Source organism: Corvus cornix, chromosome 1, assembly GCF_000738735.6.
Source record: "Corvus cornix cornix isolate S_Up_H32 chromosome 1, ASM73873v5, whole genome shotgun sequence".
Lineage (NCBI taxonomy): Eukaryota > Metazoa > Chordata > Aves > Passeriformes > Corvidae > Corvus > Corvus cornix.
In genome coordinates this window covers 31248011-31270208 of record NC_046332.1, presented here as the reverse complement: position 1 = coordinate 31270208, position 22198 = coordinate 31248011, and the positions used below count along the sequence as shown (strand labels likewise).

General features: G+C 43.2%; 1 protein-coding gene across 3 annotated transcripts in view; it reads left to right on the top strand.

Moving 5' to 3' along the window:
* NARS2 (asparaginyl-tRNA synthetase 2, mitochondrial) overlaps positions 1-22198 on the top strand; it is a 50834-nt gene that overhangs the window by 10715 nt on the left and 17921 nt on the right. For 2 of the 3 annotated variants that reach the window (XM_019286706.3, XM_019286705.3), the window contains exons 6-8: positions 5808-5908; positions 8452-8529; positions 19280-19412. In XM_019286706.3, the coding sequence (XP_019142251.1) occupies positions 5808-5908; positions 8452-8529; positions 19280-19412 (312 nt within the window). The remainder of the gene's footprint in view (positions 1-5807; positions 5909-8451; positions 8530-19279; positions 19413-22198) is intronic. The other variant, XM_010401026.4, reaches the window with a different exon arrangement.

The following is a 22198-nucleotide window of genomic DNA, read 5'->3' as shown; positions in this document are numbered from 1 at the left end:
ATCTTCCTGTGCTTTTAACCAAACCAGCTATCAAGACATTCCTGTCTGCTCTATTCAGTCACTTTTTAAACTAGCCTTTAATTCACTGTTTGAAAAGGCCAAGGGAGAATATAAATTCCTGTTCCTCTTATATTTGAGGAGGAGCTAAGATTTCTGGTGATGGAATTGATGAAAGCAACCCTCAAATTAGATTCTTCAGTTTCAAAAAATATTTAAATCCTATTCCTTAAGTTTTAAGACCTATCTTATAGTTGCAACCAGAATTGGTATCCTATTGCTCCTGAGTTTGTAGTAGTTACAATACATCTTCTGTTAACGGGTTGGGGTTTTTCTGCCTTTTGGGGTTTTTTTCAGTTCCCTTGGGCAGTGTATAGAACTAACAGTCTCACCAGTTCAGCTGACCTGCTGCAGGTGGAGTAAGTTGAAAACTTCAGTTGCATAGCCTTAAGAACCCAAGTAGAGGTTGCTTTTGTACCCACTGCGAACTATTGCCTTTAAATAGCTGTTTTCTCTGACTGGCACAATTTTAATCCTTTGACTAATGTCTGATGGCTGCTCAGGCCTGTGCATTCTTTAGACGTGATGGAAAGTGAAGAGAGTAGGAATATGTTTTTACATGTGAACTTGAAGAGATGGGGGAAAAACGTATCTGAAGTTAGAATGAAAAGGCTTTTTGAAATATGGTCTTTGATTCCTAAAACTCTTAATCCTGTAGGATTTGTGTTTGTTTATATGTTCAGCTTCCTCATTATCTTTGTTTGGTTTTGGGTGTACTGATTAGTCTGTACATAGCTTTGGCTGGGATGCTCTCATACTAGGACTTGGGATGGGGGAGAATCCATTCCCTCTCTGCTGGGCAAATCAACTGAATGTTTTTAAAATGAAGTATTGCAGTGGTGAAAAGAGTGCAGTAAGCAGAGGACATTTTAAAAAATAAATAAGTCACAAGACGGTAACAACTCCAGAGGAAACTTCTGCACCTGAAAAGTGTAGGTTTGAGGAGAAACTTCCAGAAGTGTGAAAATGACTAGGCAGACCTTAACCCACATGGAGAACATCAGCAACACCAGCTTGTGGATTTCTGCACTGTTGACATTGTTTTCCTGTGGTGAGAGCATGCAGGGGAGAAAGCATCTTGTTTGTGCTTCTTTCCTTAAAGTAAATTTTTTGAAAACACTAGAAGAGCTTTGACTGTTGAAAGCAGTGTTGTAGTATCATCTAAAGCAGGACAAGGTAATTCTTGAAATAGGGAGAATGCAGATCAGCAGGGGCAGGTAGCCCTTATTTTATTTTAATCTGAAAATAATTCCCCTATACCAGCAGTTTTAGCACCTCCACCTCAGCACAAATTCTTTCCTTGCATTTTTTTTTTTTGCTTTTTTTCTCTTTTTTTTTCTTCTGAAGTCTAAAATTCTTAGCAGCGTTGTATGTTGCAAGAAACTTTACCCAGTCGCCTTGTGTGGCTGCGTCCTAGGAAATCTGCCTTACTTTTGTCCTTGTGACCCAGCTGCATGTCTGTTCCCTGCTATTTTCAGTAGCCTCCCACTCTGTCTGCAGTGTTGAAGGCTCCCTGCGTTCTGGGTCTCTTGCTCTGTTTTCCACTTTGCTCCCTGGAAAATTTTCTTTGTATGGCCACCCACAGGTGCTGTGGAGAAGGTGGGGGCTTCTCTGTGCTCTGTAAGAGCCTGTCTGGCCCCGGACTCTCCATCTGTTCAATGTGGGTCTCTACAGCACTTTCCCTGTTGCCCAGCTGCAGCCTTTTGAGAGAACTCAGCATGCAGTGATTTCCAAAGCCCAGCAGCTGTATCATGCATTCACAGCTCCTTTAAGTAGATTTCACATGCAGTTTTTATTGCCTGTGGCCTTATCCCTTCCTGGGACCACTCTCTCTCTACGTGTAAAGAGTGCTGCATTCTACCTGTTGGCTCCAGTGGAGGTACAATGTGCTCTATGTGAGGCTTGTCTCTTCCCACACACACACCTTATGGCACCTGGATGGTGTTTGGCTGAACCCAGAATCTGGATCAGGCCATTTCATTACTTAGAAAGGATATTTAACTGTAAACCTGAAGAACCATTCCAGGTATAGTTCTTCTCTAAAATGCATCTGGAGATTGTACAGTGTTGGTCTTTTGGGGGTTTTTTGCCCCTCGCCCACAGGAGTGAATGTCAAAGCTTTTAGTTTCCTGAAGGTGTAAGTTTATGGCTGTGGCACCAGCAATATGTACTTGCTGCTGAACATGCAGAAACTTACTCCTACCATCCCTTTGGTACTACTGAAAAATATCCTTGTCAGCACCAAAGAAAGCTGGGATCTGCTGGGGAGAATCACAGCTAAACATAACAGTATTAGTGTCTGTCAGGTGTTTTCCCTTCTAGAGATGTGTGATGGTCTGGGAGGCAGCCAGTTCCTGGGAGACTGGTACTTCAGAGATGTGCTCAGCAGGGATCAGGGTAAGCTCCACCTGAGATGAGGGAGGGCTTGCTTTTTCATGTTCTAGCTCTCCCAGTTTCTGTTTGTTTCTACCTGATTCATATCCGCCTGTCCAGTCTGTATTTATGAGATGTTATGTGTTCCAGTACATATTTATGAGATGTTTGTCTTAGCAGAACCAGCTGCTATTGCTCGGTGCAAGTCCAGCTGATCAGAATTAGGACTGGAATTGCAAGGAGGACTTCTTGGAAGTTAGGAATTTTGCAGGGGTTGTCTAAAAAGGAAAATCCAATCATGTTTATAATGGGGTGTCATAGAGGGCAAATCTGGATTAAACATGTGTTGCTGGGAAGCTGCAGCAGCGCAGTGGAGTGGGCCTGGGGTAGAGCTGCAGCAATGATTTCTATGAGCTTTTCAAGTTTTCTCTGATCCCTTCATGCTTTTGGCTTGCATAGAGTGTAAGACAGAATCAAACAGTTTGTACTTTCCTGAAGCTAATTGCCTCAAGGAGAAGTTAATACAAGACTGACATCAAAGGGAATAATTTTAAATTAAATCATTAGACATTTGAGGAGATGGAGAACAAAACAGGTACTAAATCCAGTTGTTCTTGTATTTAGAATGAGAATAAAAAGCCTTTGAAGTTGATGTCAAATAATAGTATGTTTATAGCACATTTACTCTGAGACACCAAGATGTTTCATACAGATTCCCTCTCCCTCTTCCCCCATTCTAAGTTGGGTAGGTTTTCGACTTTGGAACTGAGAGAGCTTAAAAGGACACCCATAATTCCCTCCTAATCTTTTATCAAGTCCGTGTTTTGGGGTTGGGAAGTGGGGAAACATCCATCTAATTGAAGTAAAAACACCACAGTGTTGTTGCTTCATTTTGCTAGTCATGGTCATGAAAACCAGTCTCACCCAGTGTCAGCAGTGAAGGGATAGTGTCCCCTACCATTTATTTGTCTTGTACCAGTGGCTGTGGTTTCATGTAATAAAGAAGCCAGCTTGATCTAAAAGGCTGAGCATGAATCTGGGGCACAGGTGCTTGGGAATATTGCCTGTGCTCAAGTGTGTGAAGTGGAGGAATCACCTCCAGTGGCTTAGCTGATGTTTGTACCTGTGAAATGTGCAGCTGCTAATTATGGGATCTCCCCTTGCTGAAGGTGCCCTTTCTGAACAAAAAGGGAGGCATTTAATTTTTCCTGCATGGAAAAGTTTTCTGCATGAGCTGTGTTGCAGCTCACAATACCCATTGTATTGAGTATTGTGCCTTAGGATGAGGGAGAGGAAGTGGGCAGCTGTGGAGAGGCGAGGTGATCGAATGGTGATGGGGCAGTAAAATTTTATCTAAATATTGCTGTGTTTACCCTTCACCTTCTGTCAGAAGCCATCCAGGAGCTGCTCACAATGCAAACATACGTCTTGGGTTCTCTCAGTGTCCTCTCAAATGGGCTGCAGGTTTTCAGAAGCCCAGTTGAGTTGTAGATTGTCTCACTTTCTCCAGTCATTTCCTGTGTTTCTATTTTCCCTATGTCTTTCTGAGATCACATCTGATTTGGAGAATGAAAAATGACACAAAGTCATTATAAATGAACCAGGCCCCAGCTCCTGGAGACAGGTGTAACCTGTTTGTGGATTTGGGGGGAAGCATTGAGGTTTCATGGCTGATTCTTGTTCTTTTCTTGCTTCCAGTTTGTCTCTTTCTCATTGTTTAGAAGTTGCATCCTACAGGATTAGGTGGGATTTTTCACTGGTGAAACAGGAAATAGAGCTGAACTAAGCTTGCAGGGAGAGAGAAACCAGTGGTACATGGCTCTTCTCTTTAGTGTTCTGGTCATGGTTCTAGGGCTGCGGTATGTGAATGTTTGATGTTTATTAATATCCTTATTGCTTTTGAGCAAATGCTCTGGGTTTATTTGATGAAAACAATAGGATGCGTCTGCATCCTTGGAGTTTGGTGTTTGGTTTTTTTAGAACCTCAAAACCTCTGAAACGAAGGAAGCAGTCCTGGGGTTACAGCCACAAATTATCATATTTTCATTGATGTCTGTGGAACAAGGCAAGCTTGCTATTTTCTTTAGTGTGATGCTGTGAAGAGATAAAACTACCTTGTGATCTGAGGTTTTTGGAAGTCACTGTTTCATCTTTGTGATGAGCAGCAGAGCTTTTTGAGAACAAAAGCAACACCTTCAAACCCATTGAGAAAAATGGCAGGTTGTAGGCTATCAAAGGCAGGCAGACAAGGCTCCCTGTGACAGAGCAAGTTGAGGAGTAGGGTGGCTGGAGGTAGTGGCATACTTAGCTGAGGTAGCAACACTTAGCATAACTCCTAGGAACTACACTTTGAAAAGTGGGTATTTCAAACTTATTTCAGAAGAAAGTCTTCGTTTGGAAATGAATGTAGATCCGCCGGACCTCAGGTTAGCTTTGAAGTTTCATTCTGTTTTTCTCCTGAACCTTTGGCTCCTCCAGAGCTTAGGGATGACATTGAAATATACAAGATGGTGAAACACAGTATCATTTATCTTCATGTTTCTTTAAAAGTCACAGAGCTGTGACCTCTAGAGATCATCTAAACCATCTCACTGTGCTCAAACAGGGTCAGCTGGAGCAAGTTGCCCAGTACTCTGCTGCTGAGTTTTTTATATCTCCCCAGATGGAGACTTTACAGCCTCTGTGGACGACCTGTTCTAGTGCTTGACAGCCTCAGTAAATATTAAAGGTTATTCTTGTTTTCAGACCAATTTTTGTGTGTCTTTTTTAAAATCTGTGGCTATTGTCTCTTGGGACTTTTTTTTTTTTAAGTTTTTCATAATGGAACACTGAGCTTCCTAAATTTTCCATTACTTGTAGATTTTTATGCTAAAAATATCTTATGACCTGAAAAAAGCATGCAAAAGCTGAAATGAAACATAGTTTATTTTTCAGTGCCTATGTAATATGTAAGCTGTGATGTGTCTCTGATTTAATATTGTTTCAGTCGTGATATTTTTGAAAACTCAATTAACAGTCTTAAGAGGATATTGCATTCTCTTTTTTTTTGATTACTGGTTGTCTTTTTCCAATGGAAACAAATTCATTTCCCCATGAAAAGAAAATAACACTGTTTTTTAAAGTTTTTTCTGAAAGTCAGTGGCACTGACACAGAAAACACTCCTCCATTTTCTCATCAGGCTTGAAATTGAGTTTTGAAGGCAGTGCTGTATGAAGCTTCAAACTACAAATGATAGAGATTCTTCTCTTCCTCCTCTCTGTTCATCTTGGTAGGAAAGTGAAAATCAATGCTTTGAAAAGAGGGAAAATAAGCCGGGTGCTGTGCTTTTTATTTAAACACTAATAGTCTGACTTGTTGCTCATTTTATTACTTACAGACATCAAGTGAGGCAAAGGAATCTGCAGAAAAGACCCATTTCTTCAATGTGCCTGCCTTCCTGACAGTTTCTGGCCAGCTCCATTTGGAAGTAATGGCAGGGTGAGCAAAATTAGAAGTTTTTGTCTATGGGATATTTCCAACTGGTAATTTTGCCCCATTGGTATCAGTTAGATATCTGCCAGAAATGGACTGAGTGGCAGTGACTGGATGATGGGCAGTGAGAGGCCAGCCTAGACAGAGGGCTGGAGCAGCTCTCATATGGGCACAGGCTGAGAGCTGGGGTTGTTCAGCCTGGAGAAGAGAAGGCTCTGGGGAGACCTTAGAGCCCCTTCCAGTACTTAAGAGGCTACAAGAGAACTGAGGAGGGGCTTTGGACAAGGGCATGGCGTGACAGGACGGGGGGGATGGCTTCAGATTGAAAGAGGAAAGGTTTAAATTAGAAATTAGGAAGAAATTCTTTACTTGAGGGTGGTGAGGCACTGGCATAGGTTTACCAGAGAAGTTGTGGATGTCCCATCCCTGGATGTGTTCAAGGCCAGATTGGATGGGGCTCTGAGCAGCCTGGGATAGTGGAAGTTGGCCCTGCCCATGGCCGGAGGGTTAGAACAACACTGTCTTTGGGGTCACGTCCCAAACCATTCAATGATTTTATGCTCTGGAGGGTCTCACAGCATCTAGAGAGTTAATGCTGTGTGATGCATCACTGCAGTGCTTTTTCATCCAGAAGAACTTCATTTATTTTTGAAGACTGAAGGGATTCAATACCACTTGAGCTGCAGGCCTCAAAAACTCAGTGTACTTAAATAAAATAAAAATAAAAGGAGCAGGTTCCCAGAACAGCTATGCTCATTATGAATAAACACAGCTTATCTAAATTTAGATGGCCGTGGATTCATTTAAAATGCCTGTAAGAACAACACACTACTGTAAAATAGGAACATGAAGCTGTAATGTACTGCATGCTGAAGAGCATTGATTTTTTTATTTATCCATCCTTAGAGAGCAAGGTGCATCTGAGTGATATCAATGGAAGAAGTATTTACCAGAGAGGTAATTTGCCCACTTTAGCTTTCTGCTCTATCTTAGAGCATGCTGTGTGCTATTTAAGGGGTACAGACTGATGTAATAGAGTGAGATTGTATTTCAGGTTGATCATTAGAATCCATATTCTTTCTTTGGACTTATTTAAATTGTGGAATTATATCTTTCAGTAAAGGTCACAAGACATGACAGTCAGTTAAGTCTAACGCATACAAATGCATGTCATCCCATCTTCCAGGGACCAAAACCTCCCCTCCCTTCAGTTAAAGAAACTTCTTCCTCATTGACTTTCCCCAGCTAATATCTGAGATGACGCCAGTCTTTGGCTGCCAAGTGACCTGTGCTTTGGCCACAGCAGATGGGGCACCACATGAGAAACATCCTGTCTATCAAGAACATGTAGCTTGAGTATTTCAGCATATTGCAGACATTGAGCCAGTCTGAGAAGAGACCATGTCTCTCAGGGAGAACAAACCAGGCAGAAAAGAGATTTCTGAAAACATTTGTATGTATTGATTTATATGCAAAAATTGCCCTTTGAACAACTTCACTGCAGCTATTTATCATCATCCAATTAAACTGTGCAACAGTGATTACATAAAAAAACTCCAGCACTGATTCTTAACATTGCATATGAAGTATGGACAGCAAATACTGTTAGAAGTACAGGTCAGAACTCCCCCATGAAAAGGCTGATCTCTACAGTTCATATTTTCCAAAGCTAGGTTTTATCTCTTCCATTTTCAGGAGGTTTCCACTGGACAGAAACTGATCACTTTTAAAAGTGTTTTTAAAGTCACCGTAAGTGCAAGATGAAGCCCCTTGACGCATGGCAAGCAGCTGCAGTGCTACCTGCCTGAGATCTGGTCTCTGGCAGGCTCTATCAGCTGGCCAGCAGTGATTTGGCTGAAGTACCATGTCTGAGGACAATCCACATTGCAAGTCCTCAGAAAAATGTGCCTTCAAATAAGGCTTATTGTGCTGATTTCGCTCCAGCAGCTCAATGTACTAATTTAGTTAATTTATTGGGAAAATTCAGTGTAGATGAAGACCAAACCCGTTATGAAAGAGAACTCTCTCTTTGACAGACTTGACACTTTCACCCTTAATCTTTAGAGTAGTAAAAAGTGAGTCTTCCACCTCCAAAATGGAAATATTCTGGTCTTCCCAATAAACAAATCAGGTAAAACAGTTAAGATTTATCTGTTTTGAATTTGATTCTGTGAAATTTACCCTTTGTTTTAGCCAGACTAAATTCTTCATGTCCATAAAATGATCCAGGCTTCCAAAATTACCTTTAGCTTAAATACAGTGTTGACATGTTGCAGTCTTAAGGCTCTCAAGAACACTTTGTCCCTGAGAATTTGTGGGAGGAGACTGAGATGGAAACGCTAGGAGAAGCTTCCCCATCCACTCTTTGCCCATATTCTGTTGTGACTTGCAGGACTTGGGAGGCAGACAGATCCTGCAGAAGTCCATTAGAAACCAGAGGTGGAGCAGGATAGGTATGAGAGGCAGGTAGGAATTTGTCTATGGGGGTGTATGTAGTAGGTAACAGAAGGTCAAATAGGCAGTCACGTATTTTTGGGGTTACGTTTTAGTTTTACAGAGCTCATGAGCAACCTCCAAGCTGTGGCTGGAAAAGGCTGGAAAGGGGAGGTATGGAGAAGACTTACCAGGTGAGTCTGGAATCACATCTTCTGTGTCCTTGCAGAGAGTTCATCTGCAGACCACAGAGTATCACCTTAGTGCCCATGCTTGTGTGTTGTCCAGGGCTCAGGGCTCTGTTTCATGGCAGGGCTGCTTGGGATGCTATTCCTGATCACAGGAGAGAACAGTGAGCCATTTATAGTTGGCAGGTTTTTTCTTTGAGGAAAAGTGGGGAGAGAGATGTTCCTGCGTTTATTGACTGTCTTCTGTGCTATGTCTGCTTGTTATTGAAGGCAAGGTCAGAGGAGTTCATCTTGTCTCTCAGTGTGACACAAATGGCCTACTTGGCACAACTTCTCATTTCACTGTGCCTCATCGTAGCGGTGACGGCATCTAGCTTGTCTGCTCAGCGTGTCTGAATCATTGTCAGCTGCTGTAAATCTATGGGCTTTTTAAGGTCTCCAGAAAAGTCTTTATTCAGTAATACAGCTCTCCCCTTCAGTCTCCTCAGTCTCAGATGAGTCAGTAACCAGTGTGTGTGGTAAAAGTGTAGGGCTGTCTGTGTCCTGATATCTGTTTTAAATGTCATTGGTTTGCTGTGAAGTCCATGTGGCATTTCTGTGCCCCCTGATCCTCTGGGGAGGGCAAAGGCCCCTTTGGGGACCTGAACTGGGCCGGAGGGTCCATGACAGCTGAAGATGATTCAGAGGCATACTGGAGACAAGCCAAAGCCAATTGTTGTCAAGAAGTACAGCTTGCTGGCTGCAGTTTCTTCTCTTTTCTTCTCCTTTCCCCCAGGTTGTACCTGCTCCTCTCTTTTCAGCCCCTCTTGTTAATAGTTTAACATCAGTGTTTTTCCCTGGTGCCACATTTCATCCCAGGCACTGTCTGTTCTGCCTTTTGCATCATGAGCTTAAATAAAATTGCTTTTCCTAAAACTTCTGGGAGCTATCCCCTCCCTAAATGGCAGCATAAGTTATCTCCTTATTCCTTGCCCTCCTTAGACCTGTTTCTTTTCTCTCACCAGGCCTTCACTAGGTTTCTCCTCTCCTGTTCATCTCATGTTCTCTTGAAGTTCACTGCAAATGGGTGAAAGGCTGAGGGGCAACCTGATAGCAGCCTGTTAGGACCTGCAAGGAGGTTCTCCCCAAGACAGCCCCACTCTTTGCAGTGGTGAATGACAGGAGGACAAGAGGCAGTGGGGATAAGTTGAAACAACTGAAGGTCTCAGTGGACCTAGGGAGGAAAATCGTGAAGAAATCAGTCAAGCATTGGAAAAGATGAGAGAAACTATGTGCTCTTCATCGGAGACACAGCTAGATGGAGCCTTGAGCTGGTCTGGCCTTCTTCCTGACCCTGCTGTGAACACAAGACTGGACCAATGACCTCCTGAGCTCCCTTCCAGCCCAAGTAATTTTCTTCTTCTAAGTTTTTTCTTGCCTTTGTTCTCATTGTCCTCTCCACCTATTTCAGGCACAATACCATCTTGGTGAATTATCTCTCTAGCTCAATTTCAGTTCAACATCCCCAGGACTTGTGTGTTCCTGCTATCTTAAAATCTCAGCCTTTCTTACTGACTTCTGCCTGTTAACACCTAATTATCAAACTTGGTTTAGTTGCAGCATAATTAATCCCCCTCTCTTCAAGCACATCCTCTTGATTTCTAAACCATCATGTATTAGGCTGCTCTTCTGCCTAATCCAAATATTCTCTGCAATCCTGCAACTGGTTTTTCAGGTTGCAGAGAGGGTCTAAAAAGCATCTCAGTCATCCAGACTATTTTGGCTGTGTCTGCCTGAGTTTGTAGAGAGCTGAATTCAGTGAATTTCCTGTTTTTTGCAGAAGGTGCTGAAATCACACTGATTTCACTTTTAAAATGCCACTGCTTCAGCGTTTTTCAAAGCATGGAGGATGGAGAATGAGAGAGCTGTCATTTTGACGTTCAAGAAAATACTGCAGAACCCAGAGATGTGTTTGAGGCTGCCTTCCATAAAAGAGGCTTCATTCTCAGCAGTCTGGCAACACACGCTCTTAAAATTTGGTTCCAAAATGACTTGCTAATGATGAAACAGATTGCATTGTCTTTGAACAAATATTTGCTCTACACTGTATAATTTTAAATACTTCTGAATGCAGCTGCAGGAATGATGTCCAGTTGTATAACATTCCTGTTGCTAAGAAGTAACAAAAATAAGTGTAATTATTTATCTTGGATGTCTGAAAAAAATTTCTGACATTTCTTGCACAACATTTGTTTCAGTCTGAGTCATAATGCAGACTCTTATAATTAGTGCACTAACTTCCATTAATTAGGCTGACACTTAATTGGATCTATAAAAAGCAACCGTGACATGTCTGGTTTTAATCAATTACTGCATGCTTCGGTCTGGTTCATGACTGCTGCAGTGATTGTTAGTGACTTAATATTACTGGGAAGCCAAATACATGAACTCTGTAGGTACAACAGTGAGTCTAGAGTTGCTTGGCTAGCTGGAGCTTTACAGTCCACATGGGTATCCTGTTGGTCCTTTTTTCCTCTCCACCTTTTTGGGAGGAGAAGCAGGTAATCTGCTTGCAAGCATGGTGAGTGTGTGCTGAGGAGAGCTGCAGTTCAGCCATATTCTGGGGTCCTCACATGGAGGGCTGAATGCAATCCCAGCAGTCTTGGACTATGTGGCCTTTGTATTATGTCCTTGCTGTAAAAATCAAGTGCAGGTAGCAAGAGAAGAACAGGTTTTGTGCTCATCTGGTGAAAGGTGTCATCAGCTGAAATTCTCAGTCCTCATTTTACAAGTAAGCTAAGCTAAACCAGTATGTTTCTGTCTTGAATCCAGTGCGTGGTCCCTTTTCCTTCGCTGAATACCTCATCATCCCTATCCAATCAGTGGTAGGTGCTGTAGGATCTATGTCATAAGAACCCAGTATCCACGTGTGTGTAGGGCCTTGCAGCTCCACTTCATCTGTGTGCCCAGGCAATGCTGAGACCTTCAGGGGTTCAGGAAGCTGTGGCTTTGTGAGTGACAATAGGGCTGTTACAGCTCTCTGCCCACATGTTCCTGTGCCATAGTAGCCACATTCATGGTGACTTCTCCAAACTTGTTTGGCATTATGACTGAGGCAAGCAAGAAGCCTGTGGGCAGCTCAGCTGACCATCAGTGGCAAACCAATGCCGTGGCAAACTTGATAGCTTATGAGAGCATGAACCTGCCTTGTGTCCAGGCTGCAGCTCCTGCTTCTCAGGGAGTCTCTATGCCTTGGGAAGCAACTCCAGGATAAGATGTGAAGTCAGGCAGCTTCATCCCTATTTGCTTCCACAGCTTTCCTTAAAATAGATGCACAAATCCATTAGCACATGCCCTGAAATTCTTCAATTAGCTGTCATTGTACTGAAGTAGAATAGAATATAGATACATGTTGTAGTCAGCTGGAACATGTTGCATTTTATGTGGATTTTAGTAATTTTTTTTATACAGTTGCTTACTTTGTTTAGTTAGTACAGAATTTGAGGCTTTGGAGGTTTTAAATAGTTACACCCAAACTTTAGAATGTGGCCTGAACCATGACTGCTTTTGTTCAGTAATGCACCCACTGATGCTTTTTCTTGTTGTCATTGATATTTGCAGAGTTTGTAAAACCAGTGTTCATCTGAAAAATAAATTACAATTAAATCTCCTCTTCATGGCTCTTATAATGCAGTTTCTAGAGAAGATGGGTTTTTTCTGCTTTGAAAGGAAAAAGATTTAACCCAGTTGTCCCCCCCCTCAACATGTTGGTAATGTAATTTTTATAGCAGAGAGTAGGAGTCAATGGGATGATTAAGTTTGAAAAACATCTTAGCTACCTTTTTTATTGAAATCTTTGAAACATTTTGTATCACTCCTATGTAGGATATTTCTGTTAACTAGAGCATGGGACATGGTTATTTAAATAAATGCTCAGCTACTCTGGTGGCTTTCATCAACCCAGCTTGAGTTTTCATTGCTAATCGGTCATTTTATTGACTTTAATTAGAAACAATAATATCAAAACTAGGACAAAGCAAGACTCCACTGAGAATAAAGTACAACACTGTTGCATAAAAGGGTGGAGGACCCAGGCTGATGAGGTCTTTGAGCCTGGAGCACACGACTTACGTGGCTCTGAGTAACTCTTGTGTCCTTTGTCCTCAGTTTTCCCCTATTCTCCTGACATCTGTAGACTTACAATCCACTGTCTAGCTCTGCTGTGAGGTTTAATAAACTTCTGGGTGCTTCGCCAGATAATTAGGGTATATGGGTCACTTTGTTGTTAATTACTCAAGTGTGCCTGGATCATATTCAAGCAGAGGGAGATGACCTGGGAAGGATCCTTGTCCCATCTCCTGTTTTGTGCCGCTGAACCTGGAGCAGCAGCTGTGGCAAGGGGAAAACAGGTCCTGGAGCATGGCAGGAGGGTGCTGTGCACCTGTGACCTCACGGGCATCGTGCATCCCTGCCCTTTGGAGGTTGCAGCGAGAGAAGCTGCTGCATTGCTTCAGTCTGACTTGCTGCAGGGGGAAGTTGGCACTTCCCAGTCCCTGTCTGGGAACTTAGACAGCTTTCTTTTTTTTCATTAATGTGTTTAATTTTGGCTGCTTACAAAAGGAAGTACAGTCCCATCTTGTCGCAGCATGAGCTGAAACCTCAGCACTCAGCACCCCAGCTCTGCTGGCCAGGCCTGAGCTTCACATACTGCTACAAAAGTTCTTGTCAAGACGCAGCTTTTCTCATCTGCATTTCCTCAGAGGGCAGGCAGAAATGGCATGTCCTATGAGGAGTCTTTGAAAACTGCTTTTTCTGGATAAAATTCAGTCCCTTCTGCTGCCTTTTCAACAGAAATGTTCATTTTCATTGGGCAGAATCCCACCCACCAGACAATAGTAATGGGAGTATTATTTTTACACTGAGATTAAAACCCAGATATTTCTGTCCAACTCGGACAGGTATTTTTTAACACAGTCTACCCAGCTCAAGAATAAAATATTCTGCCTGTTCTCCACACTGCTGGGCACCTGTACCCTCACTATTGTCATTAGGAGCTCTGGGCTTCCATCTCCTCCAAAAACTAGACCCTGGAGACATTGGGGTGATATTTTGAGTGGTTGTCTGTGTGTGTGTGGTTTTGTGCACAGGGCCAGAATATCTTTCAACATAAAAATTTCAGCATCCCTAAGCAATCCCATTCGTGTTCAGGTCAAGCACTGCAGCCAACTGGTGTCTCCTGGCAGCTGAGCAAAGTCACCTGCTTATTTCAGTGGAGCAGGCAGGTCCTCCATGCTCAAAGTGAATATAGTCATAACAGAACAGAGTGGAATTAAATCAGATGGCTCACTTTATTAACTTCTTCCCTTCCTAAGGGAAAGGACAATGGGTAGATAAAGCTAAACTCCTGGGCTTTAGGGTCACCTTGCTGTTCTCTCCTCCTCTGCTGATGTCATGTGTTGTTTTGTATTTGGGTTAGAAGTTATTATTTCTAGATTTTCTATATTTTAGTGTGTGTATGGCACAGAGGGGTTGATGGATTATGGTGCAGGGGGACATACTGTGTTGAAGGGTCACATACTGTGTTCATTTGGCATGACCAAAGATGAGATTTGGCACAAGTCACTGTTCAGCTTAACTCGTCCCTGCAGACCTTGCCAGAGTAATCAATATACTTGTGTTTACAAAGACGTGTTGTATTTTGGAGTGACAGTGAGGGCACCATGGAAATGAATTGTTCCCCCTCTGCCATGTTGGTAATGTATTTTTATGGCTTACAGTAGGAATCACTGGGGCGATGAAGTTTTGAAAAACATCTTTGCTCCCTGTGTGTACTGGTGTGGTTTAGTGCTCAGCCCTGAGTCACAGGAACCAGCTTCTGCCTCCAGCTGTGTCACTACTGTGTGGTGTGACCTTGGCACTGGCTGTAAGCTGACTGTGCAGGGATTGCACCTTCTTGATTAATAGCCTTGTTCAGAGTTATATCCCCTTGGTTCAACAGCACAAATAAGTCTTTATTGCCTCGGTAGCACTGTGGAGTCCTGGCTCAGAAAATGGGCACAATCCATTCCTGGCTTGGGAACCATCAGCACAATTAATTCTATTTGGATTGCACCGTAAAAGTTGCCAGTGAGGCAGAGATGCTGAGGCCTACAAACATTGCATGAGTTTAATTAAAAGAATGATTTAAGCAGCTTTGGGTATGGATACTTCTTACTTCTCTATTGGTTTCTATCACTTCCTCTATAATGAAGTGTCAGCGAACTCAGACGAAATGAGCTTTCATTCTGCGTGGCAGAAAGCTCCCAAAGGTGGCTGCTTCTGGAGACTGTTTTAGTAGTGTGTAAAATAAAGGTGAAAGGGGGGAAGTTTCTCCCTTTGTGGCTGATCTTAGGGTGGAGAACACAAGTGTGGCCTGTGCAACAGCGAGCCTCCACCATCCGTGCAGAGGATGGCTATGCCCCAGCAACGCTTCCAGGTACTGCTTCGGTGTCCAAAGGGACTCCTGGGAGCCTGTAGCTAAAAGTGGCTGGGCCCTTCCCTGGGCTGGGGCAAGCAAGCTCAGCATTTTGCAGGATGGGGCCCTGCCTTTTCATGCATTTCAGTGTGTCGGAAGGAGTGCTGGGGATATTCTCTTGGCCTCCACATTAAGCTCTCGAATTTTCCCAGAGAACTGGGCAGAGTGAAATACAGTCACAGGAAGGGAGCAATTAATTAAGTGGCTCTGTGCCTTCTTGTGGTGTCGATCCCAGCAGCGCCTGTGAACTGCATAAATGCACTCAGGCTTGCTGTCCAGAGCTCTGATCTGGGCAAAGCTGACTGCAAAGGGACCCATTTCAAAGCCTCTCTTGTATTCTGTGGTAGCACGTACAAGGACAGTGTTACAGACATTACTGCTCTGCCTGTAATGGCTAAGGAAAAAGGCTCAACAGATTAGTGGGCTTTTTTTTCCTCTCCTGTGTGTATGCTTTTGTTGGAGATGAGGAATTAGCACTACTGATTTTTTTTTTTTAAAGACTCTTGAGTGCCCACAACCCGAACTGACCTAGGCACTTTTGGAGACTTAGCCAGAATTTTCAAGTTATTTTTAAATGCTGGAAGTCTTGCAGAGGTCTGGGAATGTTAAATGACTGATTATTTACATCATAGAGCATAGGAGTCACAGCCCTGCACTGAGGCTCCATTGTGCTAGGTGCTGAATGCACCCAGAGCAAAATGACTGGGTTTGCTCTCAGTACCACGAAATCGGAGCAGAGTCAGCTCCCATCCCTCTTTTCTGATATATCTGTACGTGCTCAGTGTGATACTGTATCAAATCCCAGATACATTTTTTATAGCAGATGAAGTACAAATAAATGCTGGGTTTTTACAGCGTGCATTCGCTTAATATCTTGAGTGGCAGGGCACACTAAACTGTATATGTTCACACACGGGGCTGATAACAGTGACTGTATTTTTAGCTGTGTTTCTCTGTGTCATAGGTTAGCCTATGCCTGTGTCCAGGCCTCTGGTCAGTGCTACATTGCTGTTACCAGATGACTTGCATTTACTGCGCTCCTTTGATCGCTTTGCCAGCGTGACATCTGGCTAGTTTCCCTTTGCCAGGGTCCCATGATTCTGGTGAAGTTCTCACAGTTACTTGTTTCTGTCTTTTCCCTTTACAGTTAGCCTGAGAAATGAATGATTCCTCCCCTCCCTGCAGATGGGCGTTTATTTGATGAGGGGGGAGGGGAAGTGTTGTTTTTCCCTTCTTTCAAGGATCAGGCAAATTCAGCCCCACACCATTGCTGGAGCTAACTCCAGCAATGGTAGATTCTACAAGCTGTCACAAAGCCCTTACACATACTGTTGATGGGCACCTTGGGATAGTCCGTAGAGTTGCCATGCTAATGGTTTGTTTTGTAAATGTAGGGGGTTCTCAGTGTACAAGTGCCTAGAGCTGAGGAAAGACAGAAATTGATTCCTGTGAGAGTTGTTCTGCACTTGCTCTCCCCAAAAGCTCTGTCTTGGGCACAGAGAGGCTTTATTCTTGCAGTACAAAATTGATCTCTGACTATGAAGTGTTTGACCATCGTTGACACCTTGAAGCAGTAAGAGGATGGGGTTTATTTTAATTTTTATTGGTTTTAGGTATCTTGCAATCGGCAAGCCCCTTGAAAGATGAGTAACTAGTCATCATGCTTGGGCTGCTGATCAGTAGGAAGTAAGTGCAGTTCAAAAGGGTCTTAGTAGCCTGCATTGCTGGAGACTGTCCTTCTGCCACAGTAACCTACAGTAACTGATGTGTCAGTGCCTGTGCCTGGACAGCTGCTGAGAAATGTCTCTCCCTGAAGCCAGACTGTTGCCCTGTGGGACAGGATCTCCTGCTAGCCAGCTGGTGTCACGCTTTAGCTTTCAGTGTTACTTTGAGGCCTTCATGTCAGTGAGACATTAGAGACCTGCACATCAAACTGTGCAGACCTGAGTGAGTACTTCAGCAATTGCAAGCTTTTCAAAATACTTTCATCTTGTATCTGATCCTGGCTCAGTCACAAACTGAATTTGTGACTATATTCATTTATTTAGGAAAAATTCTTTCTTTAACTGAAGGGCCTCAAATTGAAATATTTTAGCAAAAGCCTGAAACATGGGGACAGGTAGAGCAAGAACCTGCATCTAACTCCTGTTTTCCACTGTAGGCCATCATCTGCAACCTGGAAAACAAAAGCTTTTGACCAGTTCTGCCTTAAACATAAAATGATTTTGACTGCATGACTCATTGTTTCATACTTGTTGTTTGTCTTGCTATAGCAGTCGAGGCTCTCACGCTTTGGATCCAAGACCTTGTTGTGCCAGGTGCTGTTAGGAACATGGGGAAAAAAAAAAAACAAACCAAAAAGCTGTGTGAGGAAGAACATGAATTTCTGTATAACCCAGGACAACAGGTGGCTACAGATGGGGGATCACAAGGAGCTGATGATATAATAATGAATGACCTGTGCAGTGAGTAATAGTCTTGGTACATCGCTTATCTAAACATTGCTGAGGTTTTGTAGATGCTACAGCAAAGGGCAGCTTGAAGGAGGATGACAGAGTGGCAGAAGTTTTCTGTAACATCTCAGCAAGTGAGAAAGGCAGCAGAGGGAAAAGTGTCATGCTGAAAATTATGCTTGAAGAAAGATGTTTGCTGCAAAATCTAGTTAGCTGGTTGTAAGTGCTGTGGTCATATATGAGAGTGCAGGTACAAGAGCAAAGTGGAGACAGAAGGTGTGTTATTTGGATGAGGGAAAAGAGAGCCACGGGGAAAAGAAATCTACGGGCAGGCTACGTATTCAGAGTCTTGACCTGAAACTTTCTTCTGGTGTGTTTACTACTAGCAACTCAAGGAAAAAAAAGTGCTCTTTCTTTGGATCATAACCTTTAACCAACATGTGACATGAGGGAACAGATGAGTGAAGCAGAATGTGTGTGTTCTTTTATTTGTAGCACAGATGTCTCCATAAGGGGCAAAGGAAAAATGCTGCTTTTTGTAGTGTTTGTTTATTTAAACTTCAGTTTAACAAAATTAGCCTGTTCAGAAACTTCAGTGAACATCCTTTTTAAGTTGAAAGCTTGCAGATCAAGACGCAAGTCAAATGGCAGCCCCAGCAATTAGCATGCATCCTTTCTCGAGTGTCAGACTGTGGTTAATCTCTACCGATCGGGTTCTTTTTCTCCTACATGCTAGGAGCTAAAAATAACATCAAGTTAAAGATATACCAAAGATAGCAGCTGCCCAGTTCATGGTTCTTCTGAAGCAGCTTGCTCTCTTCCCCAGTCATGGTTATCTTCCCATGAAGCATGAGAGGAAGCACAGATGTCACAGCATCTATTTGGGAACCTCTCACTGGCTTGAGGGCATCCAGGAGCCCAAGTGTTCATAGGCCACAGTGTAAAAGGTATTGCTTGGAGTGCAGCTTCCCACATAAAATCAAAACTTTTAAAGGTGTGTTGGTGTTTGATAGGAAGGTTTCTCATGGAGGAAGTGGAAACACAGCATGACATGACTGGAGAACAAGAGAGGATGTATTTAAATAGACTCCTCAAAAGGTGGCTGGAGAAATGGCTTCATAATAGGAAATGCATTGGTTGCTTCAGCATCAACCTCTATCCCAGATGTGTTCTGTGCAGTAGGGACCCCTTTCAGCTGAACCATTTTTAGCTGTGTGGAAGAGCCGAGTTCTTTATCTCGATGGCTCTCTGAGCAATGAACTTCTGTCTTACCACTAGAGGGGGACTGCACGCCATAGACCTCCCATCCTGCTGGGCTTCACTGGCCACCCCTCAGTGCTCACAAGCCCAACAACTCCAGCAGCAGGGCCCACTCTGCTCTGTTGAGCACTGGGGTCTCACAGCACCCATGAAGGTCAGGCACTGCAGCCAAAGAAATGTAAAGGCACGTGGATGAGGAGAGCGTGACTGGTACAATATCTGGGTGCTTCTCGCGTTATGTGGTTCTGCAGAATGTTGGGTTTTATTCCCACAAAGTCACAAAAAGTGTCCTGAGCACGACTTGTGTTCAGAGAAAGGTGAATAGTGTGTGTGCAACCTCCCTGCATCTGGAGCTGTGAATAACCCCTCTCCATGCCTGCATGAAGGAACAGAACAGGAACAGCAGCTTATTCAGCAGTGCCATTAAACTGGTCGAAGATGAATTGGAAACATGATTGTTTCTAGATGCTGGGAGAAAAGTGAGGACTTTAGGTGTAACAGACTCAGTTGTGTGCTGGACCTGACCTACCTGTTTCTTGCTGCCTTGCAGGGCTTTTACTCACGTGTTCACCTTTGGCCCAACGTTCCGAGCGGAAAACTCACAGAGTCGCCGGCACCTGGCAGAGTTCTATATGGTGGAGGCTGAGCTGTCCTTCACTGAAAGCCTTCAGGACATCATGCAGGTGGGCACTCCAGATGTTAATGCAGGAGTGGTACCAGAATTCCTACCTCCTCCCTGAGCTGTGCTCCCTGCCCTCAGCTGAGGTCACAGCTCCTTTCACTTTGTGTGAGCCATGTAGAGGTTGCACAGGTATTTCCCAAGGAGGAGGGTTTTCTCAGCAGAGATGAGGCCATAAAGGGGATTTGGAAGGGAAGATACAGGTGCACACAGCCCTCATCTGAGTGGGAAGCTCCAAAGTTGCTGTATTGCCAGGGAACGTAAATGTGCTTGAATAGTGCTAATGAAAGTGGCAGTCTCCCTTTCAAAATGTTCAGCACCTTTCCACTGAATGAGCAGTGTTTAAGCAGTGTGTCCCTTGGTGTTCTCTGTAAAGGCCTCCTTGAAATCTGCATTGAAATCTCAAGTAGGAAGAACAGTTTCTGGCATACACTGTTCACTGTGGCTTTAGTGGAAGACTGGAGGAAATCCTTAGCTGGCTTTTGATTTTTCAGGATTGATCTCTCAGTTGCAGTTTAACCACATGAGGGATGCTAATGCACCTTACTAGTCTCAGCATAAGCCAGCTTATACCCAGTAGGACTTGTGAGTAAACATCCACACGCACTCTCATTTATCAGATAAGCTCTGTGGAAAGCGATTGGAGAAATAACCTTATAAAAAAAATACCTGGGGCACTGGCTGCAGATTTATAAAATAACATCCAGGTGGTGGTTTCTTCAGCATGGGTCATATACAGTGCTGAATCAGCATGGCCTGAGAGCAGAGCTGACATGCTCTGTGTGCTGCTTCTGAATCTGGGATGTCTGGATGGCACTGGGCTGTGTGGACTGACCTGTTGGGAGTCTGTGCTCCATTATGAATAGCATCCTGCTCTTCCTCTTCTCTCTCCTTTTCTCCACAACAGCATTCGTAAAGCACAGCCTATGTATGTGTACACACCTTAATTCCTGAGCCCTCTGTTTCTCTAGGTAATCAGGAGCCAGTTGAAATATTCACTGCTTTTATCTAGTATAATAAGCAGGGTCTTCTGTTAAGTGGTGTTTGAGCCCTTCAACACAGAGTCAACATATCTTGTGTGGAGAACCCTGATTTCCTGGCTTTTGAAGTACAAACAGCCAGTTCAGACAATCAGAGAATTAGATTTGAGAACTGTTTTGGAATATGTAGGGCTTTTATTTGTAGTGAAAGGCGGAACTTTCCCCCTCAATTTTGCCTTTGTTGTTGCTAAGTATCTTGTGAAGTCTCAGCTTGTGCTCTCTTTTAAATCTTCCCTCTGTCCCAAAGTCTTTTACAAGCAGCTTTCCCTATAACAGGAAGTCTCCTAGTAGCCATTATTTTGCATTTCTCATAGTGAGTTTGTATTGCAACAGGCTTAATTTTCTGGTGTTCTTACTTGCAGAAGTGGAGTTCCCATTTTGTTTATTTTTAAATCATTGGGCAATCTCTCTTAAAACGAAACAAACAAAAAAACGCAACCAACAGAAAACCCTGCCAGTTGCTCTAAAGCCCTAAGTTTCTTTCCTGGTGTAACTGACCTAAATTCAGTGTTCCCTTACGTATCTGCCCGTCGGGTGTTTTGTCTGTTTATTGTCATCTGCAAGTTCTTTATTCAGTGCAAAACGCCCAGTTGAAAGCCTTGGGGGCTCTTGGCCAGGGTTAGCATCCAAACTTTGTCCTCACATAAGGAGCTGGATTGTTTAAAATTTACTTTTTAAATTGCTATTCAACATTTGGACTAAGTATCTCTCACTTGAGTAAGTTTGCATGCTGGGAATGCTCAGCTTCTTCATGGACGTCTTGAAGTATTTGGTTATACACACCTTTAAAGAGCCTTGCTACAAAGATGTACGTTTGCCATTTGCTTATGAGGCTTGAGATCTTTCAGCCAAAGCTCCAAAAGAAACATAGCTTTCCTTACAAAATAAAAGGAAAAAAGATGATTTAATAACCAAGTTACATGTATTTGGGAACAAAGAGCCTGAAATCTTAGAGCAGCATTTTTTCCCCACTGTAATTGCACAGAGTAGTGCTCAGTTATTCCTAAATTAGTAGCACAGTTCTTGTGAAGTCTCACGTGTCTTAATCATGCAATCTAAATTTCTGTTCTGTGCCAAAACATGTTTTAGTGCTACAAAGAAGCTTCAACTCTCACAATACTGGTTTCACAATGCTTTCTGTGGAAAGTCCCATGTGCTCAGTGCAGCACTTTACACTGCGTGGCTGGGTGATAGTATTTCTGCTTTAGTGTACAGGGTGCATGTAAGGGTATCTAAGGAGGGACTTCTGTAGCCTCTTTCCTTAAGTCCAGTTAAGAAATTGGGCCAGGTTGCCCCAAGGTACTTCTCCTCCAAAATGGATGAGAAAGAGAAGGATTTAGAAGAAGGTCAGGTAGCAGTGGAAGAGGTCCAATTGTGGAAGTGTCTGGACTCACCAGAGGTGTCAGCCTTCCAGTACCTGAATTGGAGGTCCAAGGTCTCCAGTTTCATTTGTTCCCTGAGATGCCTGTTATCAGTCTCTCCCTCTCTCTTCAATGCTGTGTCATGTAGTTGTATTTGTAGGCCATTGTCTTCTATTTTTCATTCCACTGTCTCAGCACTGCAGTAGATTTAAAGGATCCCCCTTCATTCATGACACTAATGGAGTCTCAGAGAGGCTATATGATACAGTCATTATTGAATTTCATCAAAAGCACATACAAAGCGATGCTACTAAAAAAGACATTATTTAGGCTGTAAAGTTAGGAAATGCCAGAAGGAAGTTTTCCTGAGGGCATTTTCAGGAGTTTAT